Raw genomic sequence first — 24,513 nt, forward strand, 5'->3', positions numbered from 1 at the left:
ACACGTGTGTTTTTAAAGTGTACCGTTAAATCAAGACCCTCATCAACAAGCTTCCGTCTCAAACCAACCGCAGTAGGAATTATGAACATAATAGAAAACTGATGAGTTGTAACTGATATGTTACAAACAACCTTACCTTGACTTGATCATTTTATAAACAAGTTCTGAGATCACCACAAATTCATTTTTGCTGGTGCAGACTGCACACTATGTTCTGGGCTGTCTTTGGACTTAATATTCAGTCTGCTCTGATGAAATCAGACATCTCTATTTTTGTGTGATTTTACTGACCTGTCTAAATTGTGTCTCTGTTCGTTCCTGAAGGTTGTCCTTGGCCATAGATCATCTGAATTTGAACGAACAGGAGCAAAAGCATCAGGCCATTTTTTTAACTGAGTTGATGCAGATTTGCCAACCATGTATTTTTATATTTTTGCCTAACAACAGCTATCATCTGTGTACTCTGGATTAGTGTTGAAAAAGAGTCATTAGAACGTGTTCCAAAGTCACAAACTTAGAGCAATAATGTAGGCATATCTCCAAGACTTTTTTGTGAATGGATATTAAATGACCTTATGCCAAATGAGGGAAGCATCATTTTGATGCCCAGAATGTTAATGAAAACATTGAACTCAGTTCAGTAGGTTTCATCCTCACTCATTCCTGCGCCCCAGCAAGTTAACACGTAAGTTAAAAACAAGGGGCCGAGCGCATGAACTGTATTGGACTTTTGCCAAAACTGCAGCTCTGCTTTCAGTTTAGTACTGAAAACTTGTTATTAAGGAATGCAAATTGTTTCCCCTCTACAAGCTTCTTTCCTGCTTTTAAAAAACTGAGCTTTCTGAGAAACTGATGTTTCAGCAGAAAAGATGAGTATTTGTGGTTTCAATTAAAAAAAAAATGACTGCGGATAACTAACATCTTTAAACCTATGCTAGGGTCTTCTAAAACACTAGAAAAAATTCAAATGGCTTTACGCAGAAAAATAAATACGCTGTGTCAGGTCAGTACTGAATGATTAAATCCCAAGACATGTTTATTTCGTTAAAGTTTGTATGATCAGAAATTTGTTTTCAAGAACATTGGAAGATCATTTAAAATATTTTAAGAAAAAAAAAGTATGTATTTTTTAACATCCTGCGAGCCCTCAATTTTATACAAGCTTAAATGCAAAAATAACATTTCTACTTACAGCAAACTCCTCAGGAGTTACTTTCAACACATCAAATACAACTGCATCGTAGCTTTTATTGGCATAATCTGAACTTCGCCCTTCCAGAGAATCTGAGCTGCTACTACCCTACAAAGAAAAAATAGTGGGCTTATCTGCAGAATGATGAGTTTCATGTAAAATTCAGAAAATAAATATGTGTAAAAATATTAAGAAATTGCAAGAAACTGTATGAACTTCAAATAGCTTCAGACACTGAGTTGTAAAATTTAGTTCAGCACAGTTCACATGAATGTTTCCAACTAACTTTCTTCTACAAGAACTATAATGACATACGGTTTTAGCTCTACGGAATTTCCAGTTTGGAAAGCTATTTTTTAAATTATAGACTAGATAAAAGAGCTGTCACACACAGGGAAATATGTTGGGATTTTGAAGATTTATATTCAACTGAAATTTTTAAATTAAATATTCAATGTAAAAAGTAGGTAGATCCAAATCATGCTGCTCTATCCATAACATTATAAAAAAGGCAAAACTGACACATCCTGAAATTTAACCCAATGTTAGCTCCAGGGTACTTCAGGGGAGTACTGTGTCTTGCCTTAAAAATCGGTGCCTTGACTTCCCTTTGAAGTTTCTGTCCAAGGGCTCAGATGCAGGCTCTTGTGCCTCATTTTCCTTTCTTCAGGAATAATGTGATTTAATAATAATAATAGCAGCTTTATTTTACTATTTCTTATCTTAAAACTACACACTGAATAAAAATATACGTATGTTAAATCACTGAGGTTATTTGTTTGCTAGTAGAACACTTGTCAAAACAAGATGTTTTGGCATCTCAACAAACTACGATATGCAATTCTCACTTAAAAGTGACTTGGTTGCAAAGCATTAGAAGGTGCTAAATGAGATGCTGATTTTTGTTTTCTCCCCTCTACAGCGTATCTGGGAAATACTGATTAGGAAGCCTGACATTTGTACTGGCCAAACCCAAGAAGAGAATCAAGGGGAATTAGCAGAAACACAGATAGGTATGCTGTACCAGGAAATTGCCAAATTAGTATTTTGAAAGAGAAGCGCTGCCTCAGTATCTACAAACATGTGGATAAAGGAACACGATTAATAAATAAAATTATTGGACTTCCAAAAGATTTTTGACATGGTTCCTCACTCCAAAGGTGTTAAGGCAACTATGCAGCCCTAGCATGGAGACTATCCTTGCAATGATAAATAATTACAAGGCAGTAACAACATAGTTATTACTGAGTATGCGAGTAATAAGATAGTTATAAGCACTGAGAATATATGAATCAGCAGAGAATTATCCACGGATGAGTGATGATCATTATATATTCAACAACCCTATTCAACAGTGAACAATGAGGTGACAGTTTGTTGACGACTATGGATCTTCATTTTATTCATTCAATGTGGTAAAACAAAAACCCAAACCTGTCAATGAAAAACTGAAAAGGGACTTCACAAGATTTAGTAAGTCTGGAAAAGGAAAAGAGAAAATACATAACAGAGTATGAATATGCTCCTTTATAAATCCATGGTACACCCAAACTTGGAATACTTATGCAGTATTAGTCTCCATCTTAAACAGGCTATCAAAGAACCGGAAAAGTTTCAGAATAAGGCAACAAGGATGATGCCAGGTATGGAGTGGCTTCTTTACAATGAAAGACTGGCTGTGCTAGAAATCTTCAACCTGGAAACGATGCAGCGGGTTGTGGGGAGGAAGTACGGTAACCATCAAAGTAAGCGAGAGGAAAGACAGGAATGGTCTCTCTTTGCTTCATCTAACACCAGGTTATCAGTTAAAATTAGAGGTGGATTTTAAATGAGTAAGAGGATATAGGTCTTCACACAGCACACAGTTAAGTGGAAAAATAGCTCGTTATGGGATTCTGTATAAACTAAAAGATTACACATATTCAATCAGGGGACTGAGCAAATTTATGGAAGACAAATACATCGAGAGAGAGGAAACAGGACCTTCCCCTCAGGAAGTCCCTGGGCTGCAAACAGCTGTGGCCAGGATGGCACCGGGGGGATGTTTCCAGTGCTTGCGCTGCTCTTGTGCCCTTCTTCAGGTGTTTGCTGTTGGCCACTATCAGAGGCAGAATAATGGACTGGAAGAATCTTTGGTCTGACCCTGGAGACTTCTTATGCTCTGATCTATGACAGATATTTCAGTTCTGAGAAAATGGTGTGTGGAAGTCTTTTTTAAAAAAAAATTATTTTGAAGAAGAATTTCAGAATTGTGTGTTTGCATACCCGATTCAAAACATCCCCCATCTTGAGAGAATGGAAAACTACTTTTCTTAGTCTGAGGGCATTTATACTACCTTTGAGAAAATGATCTTCTGCAGGTCACAGCTGTGTTACGTATTTTTGTTTTAAGATTTTTAAAGATCAGCTCACAGATGGTTCGTTTTATGAAAATCAAGACAACTGCTTTGATAGGATCAAGTTGTGTGTGCAAAAGTTACCACTACGATGGAAAAAACTTGCTTCACACAGCTCTTAAGCTGTCTTAAGAGATGAAGTAGAATTTTTCAACCAGGGAAGAATTTCATCGAAATGTTACCTTTTTAAAAAAGCAAAAAGTACCTCCAGTCATACATTTACAATGTGTGCTTTACGGGGCAAGCTCTACTAGAGCTGATTGATATTTCACCGTAATATTACACGAAAGTAAAAAGCAGAAAAAACGAGTAGAGTAACTGATTGCCAAGCAGTCCTCAGTTGTGGAAACATCACGACAGAGCTGCCTGGTCTCCAAAGGATACGAGGGATTAAAGTGAACAAAACCTATGTAAGCACTTGCTTACCAGTAGACTAGTAAATTTAAAAATAAATCAACTGGAATTTTTCTGACTGGCTCCATTTAGATGGTACGTTACATTGCCCTTAACTCAAATGGCTGCTGTAAGTTATGGAGTAACAGGTCAAAGATGCTGTTTAAACTACTCGAAATGAGTAATCACCATCAACAACAAAAAAACAGGTTGTGAACACTCAGAACCATGGAGTGTTCTAAAATTACTCTGCACCATGCATAAGAAAAAGGACTGACATGACTGACAGCGGAAAGGGCACCTGTGAAAACAATCCAAAATTTCCATTTTGATACAGGAGCTAACAAAGTACAAGGAACTGTACCTCTGGAGTGGCGGAGGTGACCATCACATTGGCCATGAGGTCATTCCTTTTGTACATGCTCTCCCCAGGACGCAGGAAGTTTCAGCTCATCCAGCACCAGTGAGAAAACATGATGAAAACAGAATTCCTGAAAAGCAAATGTTTTTGTGCAAATAAATAAATAAAATTAAAAACAAACCAAAACAATACAAGAGATTCCATAGTTCTTTCTCAGAGAAAAGAACTTCAGAAACAAGATGATCTTAGGAACTAACTTCTCTTTTCTCTTTCAGGCACCAACTGTGAAGGAGTGTAACTGAGTGTCCCTAACGCCATGCCAAGTCCTTATCCCCCCCACTTCCAATCAACTCAAGAAATGCAGAGGGAAAAAAAGTGTATTACTTGTCATTTATGTTGAATTAGGTTTTACATGAAGTCCACGCTAGGCAGTATTCATCCAGAAACTGTTGGTTACCATGACATATTTAAGAAATCCAAGCTATTGACTGAAAAAATGGTGCTTCCTCACTTTGTCCTGCTCATCACTTGAATTAGTCTCATAACTGGTGATTTAAGTCCCACTGTACTTTTCTAATGGCAAATCCTATTTGCAGCTGCTTAGGCCTCCGCTAATATCTACACAGACAGGTGTGCCTGAAAGCATTTTGTGTCAGGCCCCAAAAAACGCAAGTTTTCCAGAAAAGAGAACCAGCCAACATCACCCGTCTTAGTTGGAAGGATGAATCTCACGAATCTCAGCTAATCCAGCCTCAGCACTGTCTGAAGTGAGACTTTTTTCCAAACTGGATTAAGCAGACATGTGCAGATCCAAGCTGGCTTCGGACTCCACATACGTAATACACCTTAAGCTTCCTCCAGAAACCAACAGACTGGACTGCAAAAAAAAAAATCGAGTACGTGGTACCACAAAGAAGCTGCCTCAACCCACTTGGATCAAATAATCCATTCCAGACTTACGAAGTATTTAATGAAAACACTGAAATACAAAGCGTTTAATGAATACTAAGAAAAAAAAGCAACACCAAAAAGCCCAATATTGCAGTTCTGAATTAACAAAGCCATTGATCACAACAGTAATACTCATACCTACAAGAACCATCAATTTTGAAACAAGTATTAAACAAAGATAATTATTAAGTATTTATAAATATTTATCTCCTTGGTATCAGGAAATCAGATTTCTTCTTGGATGTATGGTAATTATTATACACTAAAGGATATGCACCATACAGACATAGGCAGGTATATAATCCTACAAATATAATTAAGTTGCATGTCATTCAGAGAAAATAAAATTTTTATATAAATAGGCACAATTACAGTGAGAACAACTGTCAAGATTATAGCCTTAACTGAAGTAGCAAGGGTGCTCATAAAAGAATTACACACACATTTTTAATTAACATCACTTACCCAATGACAAGAGACGCTTCCAGGTACAAAAACATTCCTTTTGGTCAAAATTTTATGTAAGGGGAAGTGAAGGGAATCCTAAGCAACTTTATTTTCAACTCTACACAGCAAAGAAAAATCTGAGTGTAAGACTGGCTAATTCAGAAAATTGCTCAGAAGGCTTTTTCATGTCACTTAAAAAATTGTCACCGATGGATATGTCTGATCCTTCCCTCATACTGGACCTCTGATCATTGCTGCAACACTTAATAATTAATTCATTGTTCCTATAGAAGATACTGTTTGGAAACAATCTTTCTCTGTATTTACCTGAAGTAAAAGGCAGAACCAAAATTCAAACTCTACTCTCAAACACAGCAAAAACCACACTTCACATAGACACTGTATTTGGTGCATTTTGGGCATCTGTTCTAACTGCTAGCTTAAAAAGTTAAAAGCTGCCCTTTCATTAATGGTCCAATGACAATTAGCACAACGACACAGCACCTGCCAAAGTCCTTCAGTTAAACGTTCAACACAACACATTACGCTCTTATCTTAATCACTGAAAATTTTGTCAGCTAATACATCATGATGATATATTGGACTCGATGGGAGCCCACATAATCTCACAACTAAGACTGCACTCACATCCTAAACGATCTTATAGGGACCCACTAACAGACCGTAGGGCTACAATGAAATGGCCGATGACGTGACAAGGGGACAATTTTACACGGCTTACTGAGGTGACAGCGTTCAACCCCATCCATTGCCAACCGCCACAGAGAAGGTCTTAGTACAGGATCTGCCTCTCGCTTTGTCAGGTAAGCGATGCTTTGCAAGACGCAGATCTGAGAACCCAAGTGGAACCCTAAGAGCAAACTTATTAAGATGGGCATAAAAAAGCTAACATGGTTCAGACTCCCAGGATCGTACGGAAGAGACTGCTGAATACAAGCACCTGTTGCCTTAAAAGAAAGAACTTTTCCTCCCAAATTAAATAACCAGTATTATGCCTCTGGGGTGAAAACTAAAATACCTGACTATTTCTAATTATTATACCTAAATCAGCTGCTAGGGACAGGTTAAAACAACGACACCATACAGCCCCGTTTCACTGCGCAAAGAACTGGCATACTGCAGAACGTTTATGCACACTTTAAGCAGACAGATAGCAAAACTTTTTCAGATACAGCATGCACGTAACACTAAGAGCAGAACCACCTGTGTCTGTCTGCACCTGTCTGAGCGTGTGCTCAGGCCAAGGACTGCTCCCACCATCACCAACTCGGCTCAAGCTCCGGCTCTCTTTAAATGGAGAAAACAAAGAGCAGGGCTGTCCCCACAGCAGACACGGCTGAACCGCTGGGGATACGGCCACCTCCCCCTCTGCCTCCGCACCTCCGACCACACAACAGGGAGGTGCTGGAAAAGCAGCTGAGAACAAAACCAACCTCTTACTTGACTTCCTTGAGAAAGACGAAGCCTTCACCCCACCTGCCATCCCTAAAGGCCTTACATGACAAACAGCAACAACTCTCCCCCCAGGTCACGGGCACGCATGAAATCAGTGACTGCTTCAAATAATGACAGAACCCCTTCAGTTAAGCTAGTCAAGAAGCCATTTCCTTTATCTTGTGTCCTGATAAAATTAACTGATCTTTTGAGCACTAACAGACTGCAAAGTATTCCTAAGTCTGGAGTTGCTCCTGTTAATAGTCCTTAGAGATACTGAAGTGGAAAGCAATTTTCATGATGTAATTTCTTTAAAACGTGGCATTTACATCAAGGCCACAAAAATATTCTCATCTCCTCCTTCTCCGCCTTTCTGACTAGGCTTTCCAGTGTGCGGGGGCTCAAAAATGCTCTGAAAGGGGAAAGAAAAATCCCATATGTGATCTTGTATCCTGTCCAAGTTCAGTTTTACTCCAAGTTTTAACGTTCACTAAACCAAAAAGAGACAGAAGTGCTTTAATATCTGAATCCAAAAGCACTAACATACTTTAGCCCTTCAACATTCAGTACGTAGAAAAAGCTTTCAAGGTTAGATGCTTTCATTCTAAAAAGGACCGAAACAGATTTTTCCCCAAATGTTTAAAATATAACACAAGCATTAAAAATGCAGGTTTTTTTTACTATGTGTATAGGTTTCTCCAAGACTCACATCTCCTATGAAAAAGTACTTCCCTACACACCCATTTGTTTTGCTGCCTTGAGGAAAGTCATACGGAGCAATTATCCTTTCAAGTTAAATCCAAGAAAGAGTTTATAGTCTTATGAAAGTGATTTGAAGTATTTCCGCCCCTGCTATCGCAAAAGGTATTATCCTGCAAATTAAGTAACACTGGAGCTACTACTAAGCCTACTGTAACAAAAGGCTGTCAGACTACATACAGAAAGATATGAAAAACAATATAAAAGCCTGCTCCCCCATACTTGCAATATTTCATTCCACTAAGATTAAAAAGAAATTTTTGAAATTCTGAAAGTCATCAAAGGTCCAATATGTTGGCAATAAAAGGTAAAAAGTCACCAAAATTACATATAATTTCTCGTCATAGCTTTTGCTTCTTAAAAATTCTTTCAACAGGTTAATCATTACAATGATGCATTATACAAACAGCGCTAAAAAAAAGGAAAACAGGGAAAACATCTTATCTGTTTGTACAGAAGGTTCACAGGTACGTTGCAGTAGATCTCATCCATATACTGCCAGAAGCAAAGTGGATAAATCAGGATGCAAACATACATACCATCAGAAGCTGTCTGTTCTTCGTTGCCAACTTAACAAACTCATTTAGATACGTAGTTCTCTCTGAAGCAAAACTGAAGACAGTGCAAAAAAGGACTAAACTGGAAAAAACAAAATCCAAGAAACCACCATCAAAACTGAACACAAAAGAAACCACTATAGCCATTATTTTACCAGCATTTGTTAAATTTTGTCATCTATGGCACAGAAGTGACATTTTCTGAAAGCAGAAACTCCAATTTTACATTTCTGTTGTAATGTATGCATGTAATTCAGTTACAATGACCATAAGTTCATTCCCATTACTAGTTATCCAACTCACAAGAATGTCACTAAAAGACTCTTAAGCACAGATACCACCTCTGGCCAAGGAAGACCCTATGCCCTAATTTCTGAATGCTAGCGGAGCAAACTGGGGAAGTTACTAACTGTTCACACTGCTCTCAGCAAATACGAGAATAACCATGTTAGCAACCACTGATGACCACTGTTCTTATGGATTTTCTTGTTGGAGGAAAAAACATCAGCTAGAGAGGCTTTTGATCAGACCTGGTACAGCCATTCTGGGCTCCAAAAGTTAACTGTCCTCGCTGATTTCAAACCTCATTTTCTTACTACTTTCATTAGTTCATTATGGTTTTCCTAATATCACTGATTCATGAGCTGACAGGCGCAGCGTGCTTTTAAGAGAACATACATTGGTATTCTGCCAAAAGATAACTGTTCTTTCTTATGCTTAAATTAGCTGCACAACTGCTTCAGCGTAGACAATTACAGAACACTAGGGCCCTGTCTGGGTACTGATAAACTTGGTTGGAACCAACAGAAACTACTAGCTGAGTTGTTGTTTTTTTTAAAAATAAGTTTAGAATAGAGTACTTCAGTTGAAAGGTACCTACGAGGATCATCTAGTCCAACTGCCCGACCACTTCAGGGCTGACCAAAAGTTAAAGCGTGGTATTAAAGGCCATTGTCCAAACACCTCTCAATCACTGACAGGCGTGGGGCAACGGCCGCCTCTCCAGGAAGCCTGTTCCAGGGTCTGACCACCCTCTTGTAAAGAAATGCTTCCTAATGCCCCGTCTGAACCTCCCTTGACTCAACATTGGAACCATTCACGGAATCACAGAACAGTAGGAGTTGTAAAGGACCTCTGGAGATCACCCAGTCCAACCCCTGCCAGAGCAGGGTCACCCAGAGCAGGTGGCACAGGAACGTGTCCAGGAGGGGCTGGAATGTCTCCAGAGATAGAGACTCCACCACCTCTCTGGGCAGCCTGTGCCAGGACTCTGCCACCCTCACAGAAAAGAAGTTTCTCCTCAGGTTGACATAGAACCTCACATGTTCCAGTTTGTGCCCATTGCCCCTTTTCCCTGTCGCCGGGCACCACTGAGAAGAGTCTGGCCCCATCCTCTTGCCTCCCGCCCTTTAGGTATCGATAAGCATCGATGAGATCCCCCTCAGTTTTCTCTTCTCCAGATTAAACAGGCCCAGGTCTCTCAGCCGTTCCTCATCAGAGAGATGCTCCAGTCCCCTGATCATCTTTGTAGCCTCTGCTGGACTCTCTCCAGTAGTTCCTGTCCTTCTTGAACCGGGGACCCCAGAACTGGACACAGTACTCCAGATGTGGCCTCACCAGGGCAGAGTAGAGGGAGAGGATGACCTCTCTCGACCTGCTGACCACGGTCTTTTTAATGCGCCCCAGAACACCATTGGTCTTCTTGGCCACAAGGGCACATTGCTGGCTCATTCCCACATGTCCTGCCCCTGGATCCCAGGCAAAAGTGCTCAGCACCTCCCTCTCCACTTCTTCTCCTCAGGAAGCTGTAGAGCAACGAGGCTGACCCTCAGCCTCCTTCTCTCCTAACTAGATAAACCCAGAGTCCTCAGCCACTCCTCAGAGGACATGCCTTCCAGAATTTTCTATCAAACAACAGAATGGTTAGCTGTCATCAATCAAGATAAGAGAATGAAGAATACTGAAAGAATCTTGCTTTCTACTTCCAGCAAGATCAACAATATACTATTCCACTTATTGGCAATTGCCCCAGCCTAAGGACACATTTACAGTAGATGATATAGAGCTCCATATTCAATTCCGAATTGTTTTTCATCATTGCACTCATTTTCCTCTTTCTTCATTCAAAAACTATTCCTCCAGATGTTCACCATTAGAACATTTCTTTCCTTGATGAACCATGAACAAAGTCATACTCGGATGCTGTGGGCGTAGAGTACAAATCAGAGTACGTTAGCACAGTTAACGTACTGGAAGAGGAAAATGGGACTCTATTATGAAAACAGGATGAAACAATAACGTGGTTATACTTGTGCCCCTGTGTTTGCCTTCAGCCACTGATGTGAAACTTGTATCACCATCTACATCACATCCAGCTTCAGCCCAGAGGCTTGTAAGAGGGGGAGAAAGAAGTCCCATCTTTTTGTACTATCGCTAAATAAAAAGGCAATTAGCATCGCAGTATCTAAAACTGTATGTTGCTTGTTCTCCATGTCTAGATATTTACATACCTCCCGCCCCCACTAAGTTTCTTTTGTTTAGTATCATCATTCTAATATTAAAAACAGAAAAAAAGTAAATTTTCAAAATCCTTCTGAGTCTGAGCAACTGGCAGCTGTTTTGTCACGGCAGTGACAGAGCAGCCAGTCTGGATGGATTTCTAGAGGAGAATTCCTTTACATCCATGAAAGAAGCAGCTGCTGGGTGCTCTGTAGAGACTTGCTAAGTTAATGCACAAACCTCAGAAGCACTGCGCAACACTGGCGTAAAACCATTTAATTCCTGACTGACAGCATCTCCTCCCAAAAATTTAGTACATTCAAACACTACGTTATATCTTCACTTTCCTGAGTGCCCTGTCCAGTCAAGTATCACCTCTCAAACCCCTCTTCTCGTCCCCTCACATACGACTGCTGCCGAGTGGAAAAGGACCGCATCTCCCACAGTAAAGGCAGAAACGATGCATGTGAACCCCACTTCCTTCAGAAAACAGCGATCTTTTGTATGCCATTCTGAGCCCTTTCATGATGCACAATGCATGCACAAACACACACGTGAGACGACGACTGAGCTGGCTAAACAGTCACAATGCTTTATAAGAAAAAGCTCTTTTCATTCCTTTTGAAATAATTCAACATTAGACCTTGGTGGCCATTTCGTATAACACGAAAAATTCTAAAGTATTAAAAAAACCTGCGTTTAAATAATAATTGTGTACTAACAGTTTAGTAATTAAAAAAAAACCTTTAGGCTATAGAAGATTAAAAAGCCACTGCATTTATATGACCAATGATCCTCCTAAGCAAAAACTGCCTTGTGTATTCTCGGCATCCGTTTCACTGCAAAGTCCCTAATATATATCATTATGCTTTAGGCAACAGTACCACCTATAGATAAAATATGCCATGAACAATTTAGAAGTCTCATGCACATTCTTTTCTGCAAAACTTCTTATTATGGCTAATGAATAACAATGGAAGTGTAATGGAAATAATATTTATCATTTAGTACATAGATCCCTATATTGGTCTGTGACAAGATCCAATGACAATACACCTTCTGAAGGGAAACGGCACTCCAACGTTCAGTGCAGCAACTTACACCAGTCACTGTTCCTACCAGCACAAATACAGAAGTTGGGCAAAGTAAGCGTGTCCCAGACTCAGGATCACTAGACCTGTCAATCCTCACTAGATTGAAATACGATTTTAACCAAAACTACTATAAACATTAAGGATCTATGGATTAACTATGTGTTAACCCCACTGATCTACCTGACCAGAAACTGGAATCACTGAAATAGATAAATATTCTTCAATAACACACATCGTTCCTGAGCAAACAGGCTGAAAAGCTGATTCTTTCAGCACCTCCCAATAGCTGCCAAGGAATCAATCAGATTCAAAGTTGATTTCTCTGAATAAAATTGTCTCAGCTCTCCTACTTCCACCCCTCTGGTGCACGTACACTAAAATGAGTTCTATCTCAAGGAAAGAAGCAGTTGCTGCGATGAGTTTAAGAAACAACTTCAGGATCCAGGTCCCAAACTCCCTGGGTTTTATGAATACTGATTTGATTTATACCTAACAGCAGGTTAAAAACAAGATACAAAGTTCAGGTCAGGCTTTTATGCTATGCTCTACTTGACTAGTCACACGGTACACTAGACCCCCGCGGACTCCTTTGTCATAGCCAGGCTGCCCTACAACAGTCCAAATCCTGAATTTTCAAAATAACTTACTGTCGTAGGGCAACCTGGAAACAAACAAATCTGTGGCAACCACTACACCAAAAGGGTATGCTGACATCCTACAACTTGAATAAGAATGAGCTTTTATTATTTCTCAAAATTAATGAACGCAAAGTCTCAGTCTTACAGTTTAAGAGCTGTATGCACAATCTCGTAACAGAAAGGCTCTTCCAAATGCTCCTGAACTGCCAAACTTTATTTCAAAATTACTAAATATCTCATAGGATCCTTAGTTGCTAAAACCATGGAAGAGTAGGGGGCTGACAACATAGGTGTGAATGTGCAATGCTATTTCCATCCTGATTATGTCCCATATCTTTACTATATCCACCGATAACTGAGTTCACTCTAATGACCATTTATTATATTTACAAGTTAACTATAAAGTGTTTCTTCTCCTCTCTCCATTCTATCGCCTCTACCATCATTAATGCATCAAGAGGTGAAGTAACGGTATGATCAACACAACTTGCATAAGAAAAGCAAACATCACAAAGTGATGTTCTACTAAGAACGATCTCAGGCTGGAAACCTAAACAAATTAAGACTAGAAATACAGTCCAGGGCTCTAATAATTACAAGCCATTTGAAGAACTTTGCATAGACTGTGGAATTTTACCCATGTCAGGAAATCTTTATATCTAGGTTGAATTTATTTAATTATTTATTTAAATAAAAACGCAAAACAACCTCCTACAACAAGACTGAATAAGAATCTGAGTAAGTTTTATGACATACAGTATAGAAGACACCAGTGATTAGTACCAGAGTCCTCTCCTGTTTTCATGATCTATTAATTAATATAGGACACACAGCAATGAAAGCTGAAAATCACTTTCTTGAGCAACAGAAAGTACTAGCAACAGTACACAGCTATACTTGGCAAGTGCCACCAGCACCGATAACATGAAATTGTCACTGCGAAGCTCAGACTCTGCAGTAAACATCCACAAGGAAATGGGAACCAGTAAAGCTTGTTAATTTGTCATACAAACACGGATTTGCTGGGAAATGGCACCGTGACTTAAGGGCTCTTTTAGCCTGCCTGGTGTGACAGTCCCGCACCACAGTGTTGCAGATACTCCTCCCCGAGTTAGAGAAAAGCCGCATCACGGTAAGTTATTAGCATCTGGAACCTATTTTCTGTTTCTGCAAACCGAGCTTTCCGTTTTCACTGTGAAACAGACAGAAATGCCTCTGAACTGAAGCAGTAATTTCTTGTCAAACACTGCATTCTCATTAAAATTCCTCTGCAAAACTAGCTGAAGTTTCATATTTAGCACCAGTCTCAAGATTAGAAGACACCCTGTCTGTCACACTGAACATGATTAACATATTTTGAAATAGTATATAAACAATATATGATAGAGAGGAACTAGTGAGGACTAGTATTTGCAATATTTGCCACAAAAGCATAACAGCCTTTGCAGCTTCTGTGTCTTCCATCAAGTGGTTTTTTTTTATTCAAACGTTTGAAGTCAGCAGGAGCATCTCAAAGGTTTTACTATAAATGGAGAAGAAAAAAATAAAGTTGCATTTCTTAAATGAAGAATAATGACTACAAGCTACTCCAAAAAAAAAAAAAAAAAGAAATCTAGCATCCTTTGCTGCCACTTGGAATGCCTCATTCCGTGTCAACCACAAAAACCTGTGGACTCTCCTCTCCGAATCTTATTTAATCGAGTTTTCGAACACTTCAAAGTTTGCAACGCTCCACTAGGTGGCAGCGATTCTTAACTTATTACAGGCCTGTTTCCAAAGTGTCGTAAAAATTTTAATATGCAATTGTAACTCAGAAAAGAATATGTACTCATCTTTGATAGTTTAAGAAATGAAAATGGAAGAAATTGCTTTCTAGATTTCAGGGTTTTTATGCAATTACTCTGAGAACCTGTTTTACGCCATCCCTCAGAAAAATAATGGAAATAAATAAGAAACAAAGCGTCACAACTTGGTTGATGGGAAGTCATTCAGAAGACAACGCTACATTGCGCTGTACTGTCCTAAATCCTGAAGAACAGAATTTACTCAGGGCTAGACAATCTCCATGGATGACGCAGCTTCTCTGCACAACCTGTTCCAGTCTCACTGAAGTAAGAGTTTTCTTGTATTTAGGTGGAATTCCACGTGTTTTCCATGTACTCCATTCGATTTTAATTTGTGCCCGTTGCCTCTTCCATTCACTGGGTACCACTGAAAAGATTCTGGCTCCATCCCCTTTCCATCCTCTTACCGCGGTATTTCTACACACGGGTGACGCCTCCCCTGAGCCTCTTCTTCCCCAGGCTCCGCAGCCTCAGCTCTCTCAGCCTCTCCTCTCACGAAAGATGCTCCAGTCCCTTAATCATCTTCGGGGGTCTTTGTTGGACTCATTCCAGTAAGTCCGTAACTTTCTTGAACTCTGGAGCCCAGAACTGGACACAGCGCTCCAGACACGGCCTCACCAGGACTGAGTAAAGAGGATGGATCCCACCCTACAACCTGCTAGGCATGCTCCTCCTGGTGCAGTCCTGCATGCTTTTCCACAGTACCACTGCAGCCAGCAAATAACCAGTAAGGAGGGGGGAAAAAGGAAAGACAAAAGTGAAGAGTGCCTTATTTGAAGACGAATGAAGCAAACTCCCTTTTCCTCCCCTTCCCACTTTTTCTTCGGACTAACAGCAGAGGTCGATTTACAAAAGTCCCAAGACCCTTCATCATTGACCAAGGAGCAAGAGTCTTTGTGTGAGGCACAATACAACAACAAACAAAACAGGAAGTTACACAGAGCTATCAGGACATGGGCAAATAGCATAAAACAAGAAACGGCCAGACTCAGAGACTACAACAATACAAGAGAACAGAAGAGGATTACTCTTCTGTGACACAAGCACTTCTGAGTTCCGAAAAATACTACAGCTTGCTTTCTTAGGAAAAACAGCGAGAAGTAAATTGGGAAACAGAAGCAAAAGCTTTTATGACTATTCATTTAAGCAAACAAAGTAATGGTTGCTATCCAGAACCAACCAGTTCTTCGTGTCTGAATCCTTTAGGCTGGCAACTAGAAAATTGCTGGGTAATGGACTTTTGAGCATTTGATGAGGCCTATTCTGAATATCCTTGACAAAGGGGACTACAGTTCCATTAGAAGACGACTCACTCTCTTTGGGGGAGGAAGGCAAGAGTGAGCGAGCAGAATCAGTATGCTTGCCGCACAGGAGAGAGATTAGACGACCGAGAGAATTTGACTGTTAGGAGTCCCAGTGGAAACGGAAACAAAGATCAAAAATGATGTAGAAACTGAGGCAACAGAGATGTTTATTATTTTGAGAGTGTTTAAGTACAATGAAGACTTTATACAGTGTAAATATCTACTTATTTCAGTTAACATGTTCCAGAAGCCAACTGTAAATCTGAGGCTCCTGTAGTAGAGAACTCAGGAAAAAGGTAGGCGTCCAGGAGCGGCTCAGAGCCCATTACTGGCTACAGGGCTTACAGCCACTGCACCAGCGGGGGCTGCTTCCAAGGAGGTGCAACGAGACAGAGCCTGTGCCAAAAAAAAGACACTGACAGAAACACTAAAGCCCAGCAAACAAGGGATGGATGATTGTGTTCCTTGCCTGCAAGTTTGTAGGAAGGAGTCGAACATTCCTGTATTCGTCTTTAAACCCTCGGACCTAGGAAGGAACCTCCTATTGAGGAGACAGAGATGACGGAAGGAGGAAGGAAAACCAGAACTACACAACAGAAACTGCAAAACATTTACCCAGGTAGGTATGTGACAAAAGTTATTTGTATGTGTACTTTCTTATGCATGAGAGGATCTGAAGTCAGGAAAATGAGCCAGGGACAGGTACAGATGGGGATTAAGAAACACACGCGAGAAGGGAAAGAATTTATGTAGCAACTAGAAACATGCCAAAAACAGATCCTGAAGGGCAGAAAGATCAGCAAGAAAATTACTTATGTGAGAATATGACCATGTAAAAAAAGCAAAGAAAGTGACAGCATACCAGTGAAGGAAAAAAGATGAATCGGTCTGCCTCTGCTACAGAGCAAGGAGCTGTCTAACGACAGGACAGCCAGAACGCAAGAGAAGGAAAACAGCCTCACCAGAAAAGAGTCAGGGAGGTCGGATGGACCGAACACCAAAGTTCAAAGGCACTAGAGGTTTAGAATTTTCACAAAAAGCTATCTGGAATTTTCAATCCAAACAAAGAGAAACAAGTCAGTGATGCTGCTCAAGAACCACCGAGATAAAAAATCATCTCAAAAATGGTACTAGAGTAAAACGCTGACGGGGAAATGGGGGGAGTGTGGAAACCCTGACTAGTGAAAAACCCCCACAAACTTACATAGTGGAAATGAAAAAATAAAAAGAAAATAAGAATAGTCCAAAGCCAACCTGGCGGGAAGTCTGCAACAGATATTAAATACAAAGATTAAATAATTCTTTTGTCATGTAAATAACTGCGTGCTGTGGGAATAGTTCAGAGATGAAGAATAAGCAATACACAGCCCCAAATTATAGAAGTCTGTCCTTTAAAAGAAAAGAAAAAAAAAAAGCTGAGAATAAAAGTGTGGAAGAACAGCACTGTTAATGGAAGTAACTATAAAGAAGGGGAAAACACGACATCTAATACAGGAAACTTAGCAATGAATGCTTTAAACAGTATACTTACTAGAGCTGGTCATCTAGGTAGCTAAATAATTTCCCGCCGCTCTAGACCAAGAATTCAATCTGCTTAATTTTACTGATTTCCAAATACTCCTAGATGACAGAAAAACTATTTCAGCAGAACATTTATATTCCATATGACAGAATCCCTACAGTTCACCGAATGCAACATGGCTGGCCATTTACAAGCCACATACGCATCAACTTCAGAAAAGCTCCATCCTCTCCAAACTGGCTCTCAGGTGCACTAGCAGGTACGTGGTACTCGCAGCTTTTCAGGGCAGTAGCAGACATGGGAGGAAAAAAAAAAGCAATCTCCCCAGAGGTATGAAGATGTGTGTTTATAGGAGGGAGGGAATGTTGGCACAACAAAGCCATGTCTTGGACCCTGCTGAGGTTAAAGTATCGTATCTTAGCCTTTGGATAAAGAAAGCCTTTAACGCCTTGATAGTCGTACTGTCAAGTTTGAAAACAAGATTAAAGCATCAGCTACCCATGTGCTAAACTGAAAACTAATCCAATGTAGATATAATATAGAAATGCACATTCCAAAATTTTCAAATACTGGGTGAAAGAACCTGAACATTTCATGCGTACAGGTCCCAGAGACAATTATTCAGTTAGCTAAAACACTTCTCAAGAGCATCAGACTACCAATTTCAGTTGTCTCAGGCTTCCTCTAGACTTTGACAGTAAATCTAGCACAAAAATCTACCCCATGCATCTCAGAAGACTGGTGTAAAGTGAAGTGGTCTAGAAACAATCCTCATTCCAAACAGATGACTGTGTGAAGACGTCTTGACTGTAATACACACAGCAATTCAAGCAGGCTATCGGACCAGATTCTCCAATCTAGTCTTCCACTGACACTTTTTCAGAAGTAATGTCCTTCAACTGCTGGTCTTACTTTCCTGGAAGAGTGAAAGAACACTATACTGCTATTTCAGTGGCCACTTCTTTCCCATAACGTAGCTGGGGAGTTTTGCTGTGATGCACTACATTACTTTATCTTAATCCAGACTACATGCAGTTGACATTCTGCAGGTGTCACCCTTACAAATGCAGCTCATGCAAAAATAATAATAATAAAAAATATCAACTTTTATAACCATATAAACCTATATTTACCCTATGTTAGCTGGCACTTACTTCACATAAATGAAACGAGAACACAAACTCCATCTTAGCAAATTCTAAGAAACAGAATGAGGAGAAAGCACTGCTGCATAATGTCGAAGGGAACAAAGTGAAAAATACTTTTAGGTTAGCAACAGTAACCACAAAAGCAATACTTGTCCTTAACAAAGAACAAATAATAAATAAAACCCCACAAGTTAGGAACCCAATACCATCTTGATCCACATCAAGACAGAGCTGCAGCTCCCCCTCCAGCAGAAGTTCTCCCTCAAAAGCCATTACCCTTCAAGCAAGTCTGCTGCCTTGCATAGCTTAGAAGGACAAGATACACATCTAGGAGAGTTATACTTTAGAAGAATCTTAATACAACAGTCACAGGAAAAGAAATATATACCTGCTGTATTACAGTATAATACTATCATGACTCTAACGCGACTCTAGGTTCTCTAGCCAGAAGAGAACTGACAGACACTTCTGTAACCTCTGGTATCAAATGTAAGTGAAAACAGGAAAATACCTGTTACTTTAATTACAGCTGGATACTTACAGTAGAATAAGGTAGTTCTGCACTCAATCAACCCATTTTCCTGCACACCACCATCAGTCCATTGTTGGGTCTGGCTCTGGCTATTCAGCAGGTTTCTCTCTTGTTTAAAAGCATGACATTCCTGTAAATTAGCAGGAAATAGGGTTACGGTGACATTTACGATATAACTCAGTTCTTCTCAAACTGTGCATTCCTCATTTGAAACATGCACTCTGGTATTTTATTCTTAGCTCTCCCTCCCAGCTTCAATGGCTAGTTCCCCATTCTACTTTCATTGGTATGTGACAAATTCCAAAACTCAAAAGAACTAAAGAATACATCACAGATGGAAAAGTAACATATTAGGAATTTCGTAACTAAATATTCTCCAAATATGTACCTGTAACTCTTCCTCACTCTATCAACACAACCTTCTAGCTGATACGGGTTTGCCTACTGGTTTTAATCACTTCTTTTAAGGAGCTTCACAATGGTAAATGCTACTCATTCTCACTTCTTTTTCCTCAAGACTGAACTAAACAAAGCAGAATGGACTCAAAACCAAATACAATCACACTTCTTTCTCTGTATCGGCAAATTAAGCCACAGTTCTTCCACCAAACACGATCAGCAACAAACCTGAGAAAATACTATTTAGGTAACTCCCTTCGGTGCTATTTAGACATAACCCACCCCTTATACCAACTTTTGTAACAGAAAAGAAAATTATACATCAAATAAGAAGAAAATTATCTCAAAGACAGATACTTTCATGTGGAAACCGACCTGCCCATGTTCCTTTGATAAAGTTAAAAATCACTGCAGATCACACAGTGTTACTACCGTGCCTCCACTTTATTCTTCTATTGTTAAGGAACCACCACTTAACAAAAATGTGTATCTTCTAGTCTTTAAATACACTAGTCCCTATGGGCATCAAAGAAAGATATCTTTTGCTGGAAAAGTAATATTCTCTTCATACACCCCAAACTCATCCAAACTCCGCGCATACAGCAGGCACTCCCTGCATGAGCAAATGATCCTAGTTCCTAAAAGAATCAAAATGACAAGTTCTGAATGAGTTAGCATCCACTTAGGTATTTCAACCAAAATTACAGACATAACGCATGTTCGCATCCCATCTTAGCTTCGTCGGTCAGATTTGTTCCCTGGCAATTAAGTTTTTGCTTTGTGTGTGTGCCTGTGTGCGTGCCCCATTGTGTCTACTTCTTTCACTCCAAACAGCTTCGAGAACTAACTTTCTAAGTAAAATTTTGATACATCTGAAAAAATTGCCTTTGCAAACTCTGTGCTGGCAGTCTCCAGTGTATCTGAACTTTTAAATTAGGCAGCATTAATTTTCCCTGTTCCTCCACCTCCCGCATGCTATTAATCATCAAAGGTCATTTAGTACTGAAGACAGACATCAATTAGGAAGACAGAAAGAATTTATCAGGAAGAGATACACCCGATCTCAGCAAACAGAAGCCCATGAAGAGGTTAACAAACAGGGAAAATAACAGCCACTTGTTGGAAAAAATCCATCAATATTTGGAATTCTGCATTAAAGAAGACCTCTGCATCTTGCCACAAAATAACGGAACAACTTCTTATGAGACTAACATTCCATACTTAAACTAGTTTACTTTCTTAGTTAAAAATACCTGTACTTAGGAGTGATACTTCTAAATATCTATTTCTGACTGCTTATGAAATCAACAGATGTAGTCATTAAAGAAAATAATCGAAAGCAGCATAATTTAACTGTGTTATTTAAGCAGTCTTCTTTCCTTTGGTAAAAGGATCAGCTACGCTTTGCTAAAACACAAGAGTGGAGTCTACATTGACATACCATTTCTAGAATTTTTTATTCAACATTTAAAATTTGGAAACATTAATTGGTGTAAAAGAACAACACCTAAACCCTTCCACTACTCATTTTTTTGTCACTTGAAGATGGCAATTGGAAGATAAACCTAAAGATATTAAAGTAATATTAAACCAAGCATTAGTTTGTTGAAATAAGAGAATTTTCTTGAAAGCCTAATGTAGTTTCAGAGAACAAATCTGGCTGAAGACTGTATCTAGCATATTGCTCAGGAAACAGAATATAAATGACATAAAGGCCAACTGAAAGTTAGTCTTTCATTGACAAAAAACAAGAGCAAGCTCAGATGCAAGAGGAGAGGCTGAGAGAAATGCATTTGTTAATCTTAAAATGACCACGCTCGGGACTGATCTTGTTGCTGGCTTTAACTGCCTAATGGGAAATTACAGAGCAGATGAAACCAGACTTTTCTCCGAGGCAAGCAATGAAAAGACAAGAGGCAAAAGAGACAAGTGACAGGAAGGTAAACCCCAATCACATATCAGGAAAAAAAATATTCACAACAAAAATGCTTAGGCGTTGGAACAAGTTGCCCAGAGAAATTCAAAACTCAGGGAGACGCTGAGCAACCTGCTCTAAACTGGCCCTGCTTTGAGTAGGGATTGGGACTAGATTATTTGTGGTGATTCCTCCCAATTTACATTATTCTATGACTACAGACATTCCTTATTCTAAAAGCTGTGTGTTTTCCTTGACATCAATTCAGTCCAAGCTAGAGCCTGTGAATACCGAAGCATACTGATCCATATCCCACCCTAAACGTCTTAGTCTAAGTTTTGCACGGTTGTTTGAGAAGCATTTGGACAACGCTTAGATGTATGGGTTTACTTTTAGATTGCCCTGTGTGGAGTCAGGAGTTGGACTCGATGATCCTCGTGGGTCTGTTCCAACTCAGGATATTCTGTGATTCTGTGTTACAGCACTATTGTGTCTAAACTCCTACTCACAGCGACTTAAGCTGTAAGAGATCATTAAAATCACTTAGCCTGATCTTCAGTCTTTAGTGACAGATGTTTAAATTTCACCCAGTTGTTTGTGTGTTGGCCTCAAAAATTTATCTCAAAATGAACACAGGATGTTTTTCCTGAAAGATAACAGAGCCATTGAAGCCTCCTGCTTTCTTGCTCCAGAACTGCATCCTGATTTCTTATTTAAAGTGTTTCGGCTTCAGTCACATTTGTTTGTACTCTGAACATAACTGCAGCTGTACCAGGAGAACCTGATGATCTGTGCAGGGCAGCTTCCAAACCCCACTTTGAAAGCATCTGTTGGGCACAAAAGGCACAGATTGCTACATCCAACTCTAAGGTCTTTAAGGCAAGGAATATCTTTCTACAGTGTAACAGGGACCAACCCAGATTTAATATTTTTTCAATAATAAATAAGACAAGTGCCTACATATGTTCCATTTTCTTGGGTCCCAAACAAGAGAGCAAAGACAACGGGCGTGCTGCAGTTCTACAACTGAGAATTTCAGCAACGGTTCCTTCTCTGCTACACGCCAAAACCTCAGACGTACAGAACCTGCTGGAGTCAGACCAAAAATCACCCGAAGTGATCTGAAAACAGACCTCAGCCAACCGAGGTTCTTAACAGCATCTGCACAAAGTCATTCCCGTGATATGCTAATAGATTTCAAATTTATTCCAAACTCCAGCGTAGGCCGTGGCCAAACCCGGCGGTTCTCGCCTGCGCCCGGTACCCGACACACCGCGCACGTCCCGCAACGGTCACCCGCGTCCCACGAGCGCGCCGTCCCGCCCCGCGGACCCGCACGGACGGCGAACGCGAGCCGGGACGGGCGCGGGGCTGCGCGGCCCCGCACCAGCGCGTTAGGCGGCTGCCCGCGCACCGCCCGCGGCGAGGGGCCGATCCCGGAGCCACCCTGCCGGACCCGCCGCAGGAAGGCCGCGCGGCGGCCCCGGGGACCCGCAGGGAGCGGCGCGGCGGACACGGCCCCTCAGCCCGCGCACCTGCCCGCGGGCCGCGCCGGGCCCGAGCGCCGCCGCCGGCAGAGCCGGGCTGCGCCCCGCGCCGCGCTCGCCGCCGCTCCGGAGGGCCGGGCGGCGCGGACACCCCCACGAGCGGCGCGGCCCCGAGGGTGGGCTCCGGCCGGGCCCGTCGCCGCAGAGCTCCGCCCGCAGCGGGGACGGGGGCGGAGGGGAGGGCTGCGGCGGAGGGGCCCGCAGCCCGGCGGGCGGGGGGACCGGTGCCACCTGCCCCGCCGGGCACACCGGGCTCATCCACGCCTCACCTGCCCGGGGACGGTGGCCCCAGCGTCGCAGCGGCTGCCCCCGCCGGCACCGGGGCAGGGGCGCCCCCAGCGCCGCCGCCCGCCGGACCGAGCCCCGCCCGCCGCGGCCGCCGAGGACGAGGCCCAGGCCCGGCCGGGGGGACCGAGGGGAGGGGCCGGGGCGCGCCGGATTGACGGGCCCGCCGGCCAATCGCCGCTCCGCTCGGGAGCGCCCACCAATGGGCGCGGCGCGGGGCGGGAGCGCGCGAGCGCGCGGCCACTGCGCAGGAGCCGCCGCCGCCCGCAGGTGCGCGGGGACGGGCTGGGGGGGGGACGGAGTCGGGGTCGGGGTCGCGGCCCAGGCAGCAGCTCCCGGGGACGAGCCGGGCGGGGCCGGGCCGGGCTGGGCCGAGGGCGCTGTGGTTCTGCCGAGCCGCGGCCGGTCCAGGCGGGTGCGCGCGGGGTCGAACGGCCCGTTCTCCGTCGGCGCGTCACCTGCTGCAGCGCGGGCGGGATCTCGCCTTTCCCCAAACAGAACCAGCAAATACCAAAAACCCCGGAGCAAAACCCGGGCTCGGGTGCGCGCACGAGCCCCCGCGCCGCCGCCGTGTGGCGGTGACAGAGCGCGCTGCCCCGCGGCGGTGAGGCGGGGCTCCGCGGGCTCCTGGAGGTGCTTCAGGGCGAGGATGTCGCCGCCCCCCGCGGATGCGGCCCGGTGGCGGCGGGGGGCGGACGGTGCCTCTTGCCCCGGGCCGCAGCCTCCCCCGGCGGCGAGGCGCGCTCGGAGCCCCGCGGGCGGCGCCGCCGGGAGGGCGTTTGCTGTGGGCCCGGTGCTCCTGCCCGGCTGCCCCCGGCCCGCCGCCGGCCTGGAGGGGCGTGCGGGAGGGAGCAAAAGCCGAGCGAGGGTACTCGGAGCTGAGCGGTGTCCGGAAAACATCGCGGAGCTGCCGTCCCAGCCTCCTCCTTACTAAAGGTCTCCGGGGACCGTCAAATCCAGAGCAGTGTAAACACCTTCGGACGTCCCAATTAAAAATGTATGAGCTTCGTTTCCGAAGTAGAAAGATTCATTTTGAGAATAAACTATAAAAGGAACTTTAAACATAGATTTGGGATCTGGTTGTGAGTACTGATGCTCACGACTCCCAACAGCCACATCAAAGCCAAATGCACTAGGCGGAAAGGGATTTTCCCTGCGTTTTCCCCACCCCCTCCCCAAATGGCTGAAGAATGAAACTTAATTACATATGAATCTCCAGTCATTTCATAGGCACAGGCTGTTCTTCACTCATTAGCGTTTGCTCTGTTGGTACTG

The 24,513-nt window shown here is 42.4% G+C and overlaps 1 protein-coding gene across 8 annotated transcripts in view; it reads right to left on the reverse strand.

The window, feature by feature from the left end:
- Window positions 1-23,377, reverse strand: part of RALGPS1 (Ral GEF with PH domain and SH3 binding motif 1) — a 119,899-nt gene extending 96,522 nt beyond the window's left edge. For 4 of the 8 annotated variants that reach the window (XM_063352692.1, XM_063352690.1, XM_063352691.1 and 1 more), the window contains exons 1-5: window positions 23,223-23,377; window positions 19,102-19,222; window positions 8,494-8,593; window positions 4,346-4,472; window positions 1,193-1,300 (exon numbers count right to left, since the gene is read on the reverse strand). In XM_063352692.1, the coding sequence (XP_063208762.1) occupies window positions 1,193-1,300; window positions 4,346-4,402 (165 nt within the window). In that variant the 5' untranslated portion in view covers window positions 4,403-4,472; window positions 8,494-8,593; window positions 19,102-19,222; window positions 23,223-23,377. The other 4 variants (XM_063352687.1, XM_063352686.1, XM_063352688.1 and 1 more) reach the window with 4 other exon arrangements.
- Window positions 23,378-24,513: the final 1,136 nt, after the last annotated feature.

This window comes from Chroicocephalus ridibundus, chromosome 15 (assembly GCF_963924245.1).
Source record: "Chroicocephalus ridibundus chromosome 15, bChrRid1.1, whole genome shotgun sequence".
Lineage (NCBI taxonomy): Eukaryota > Metazoa > Chordata > Aves > Charadriiformes > Laridae > Chroicocephalus > Chroicocephalus ridibundus.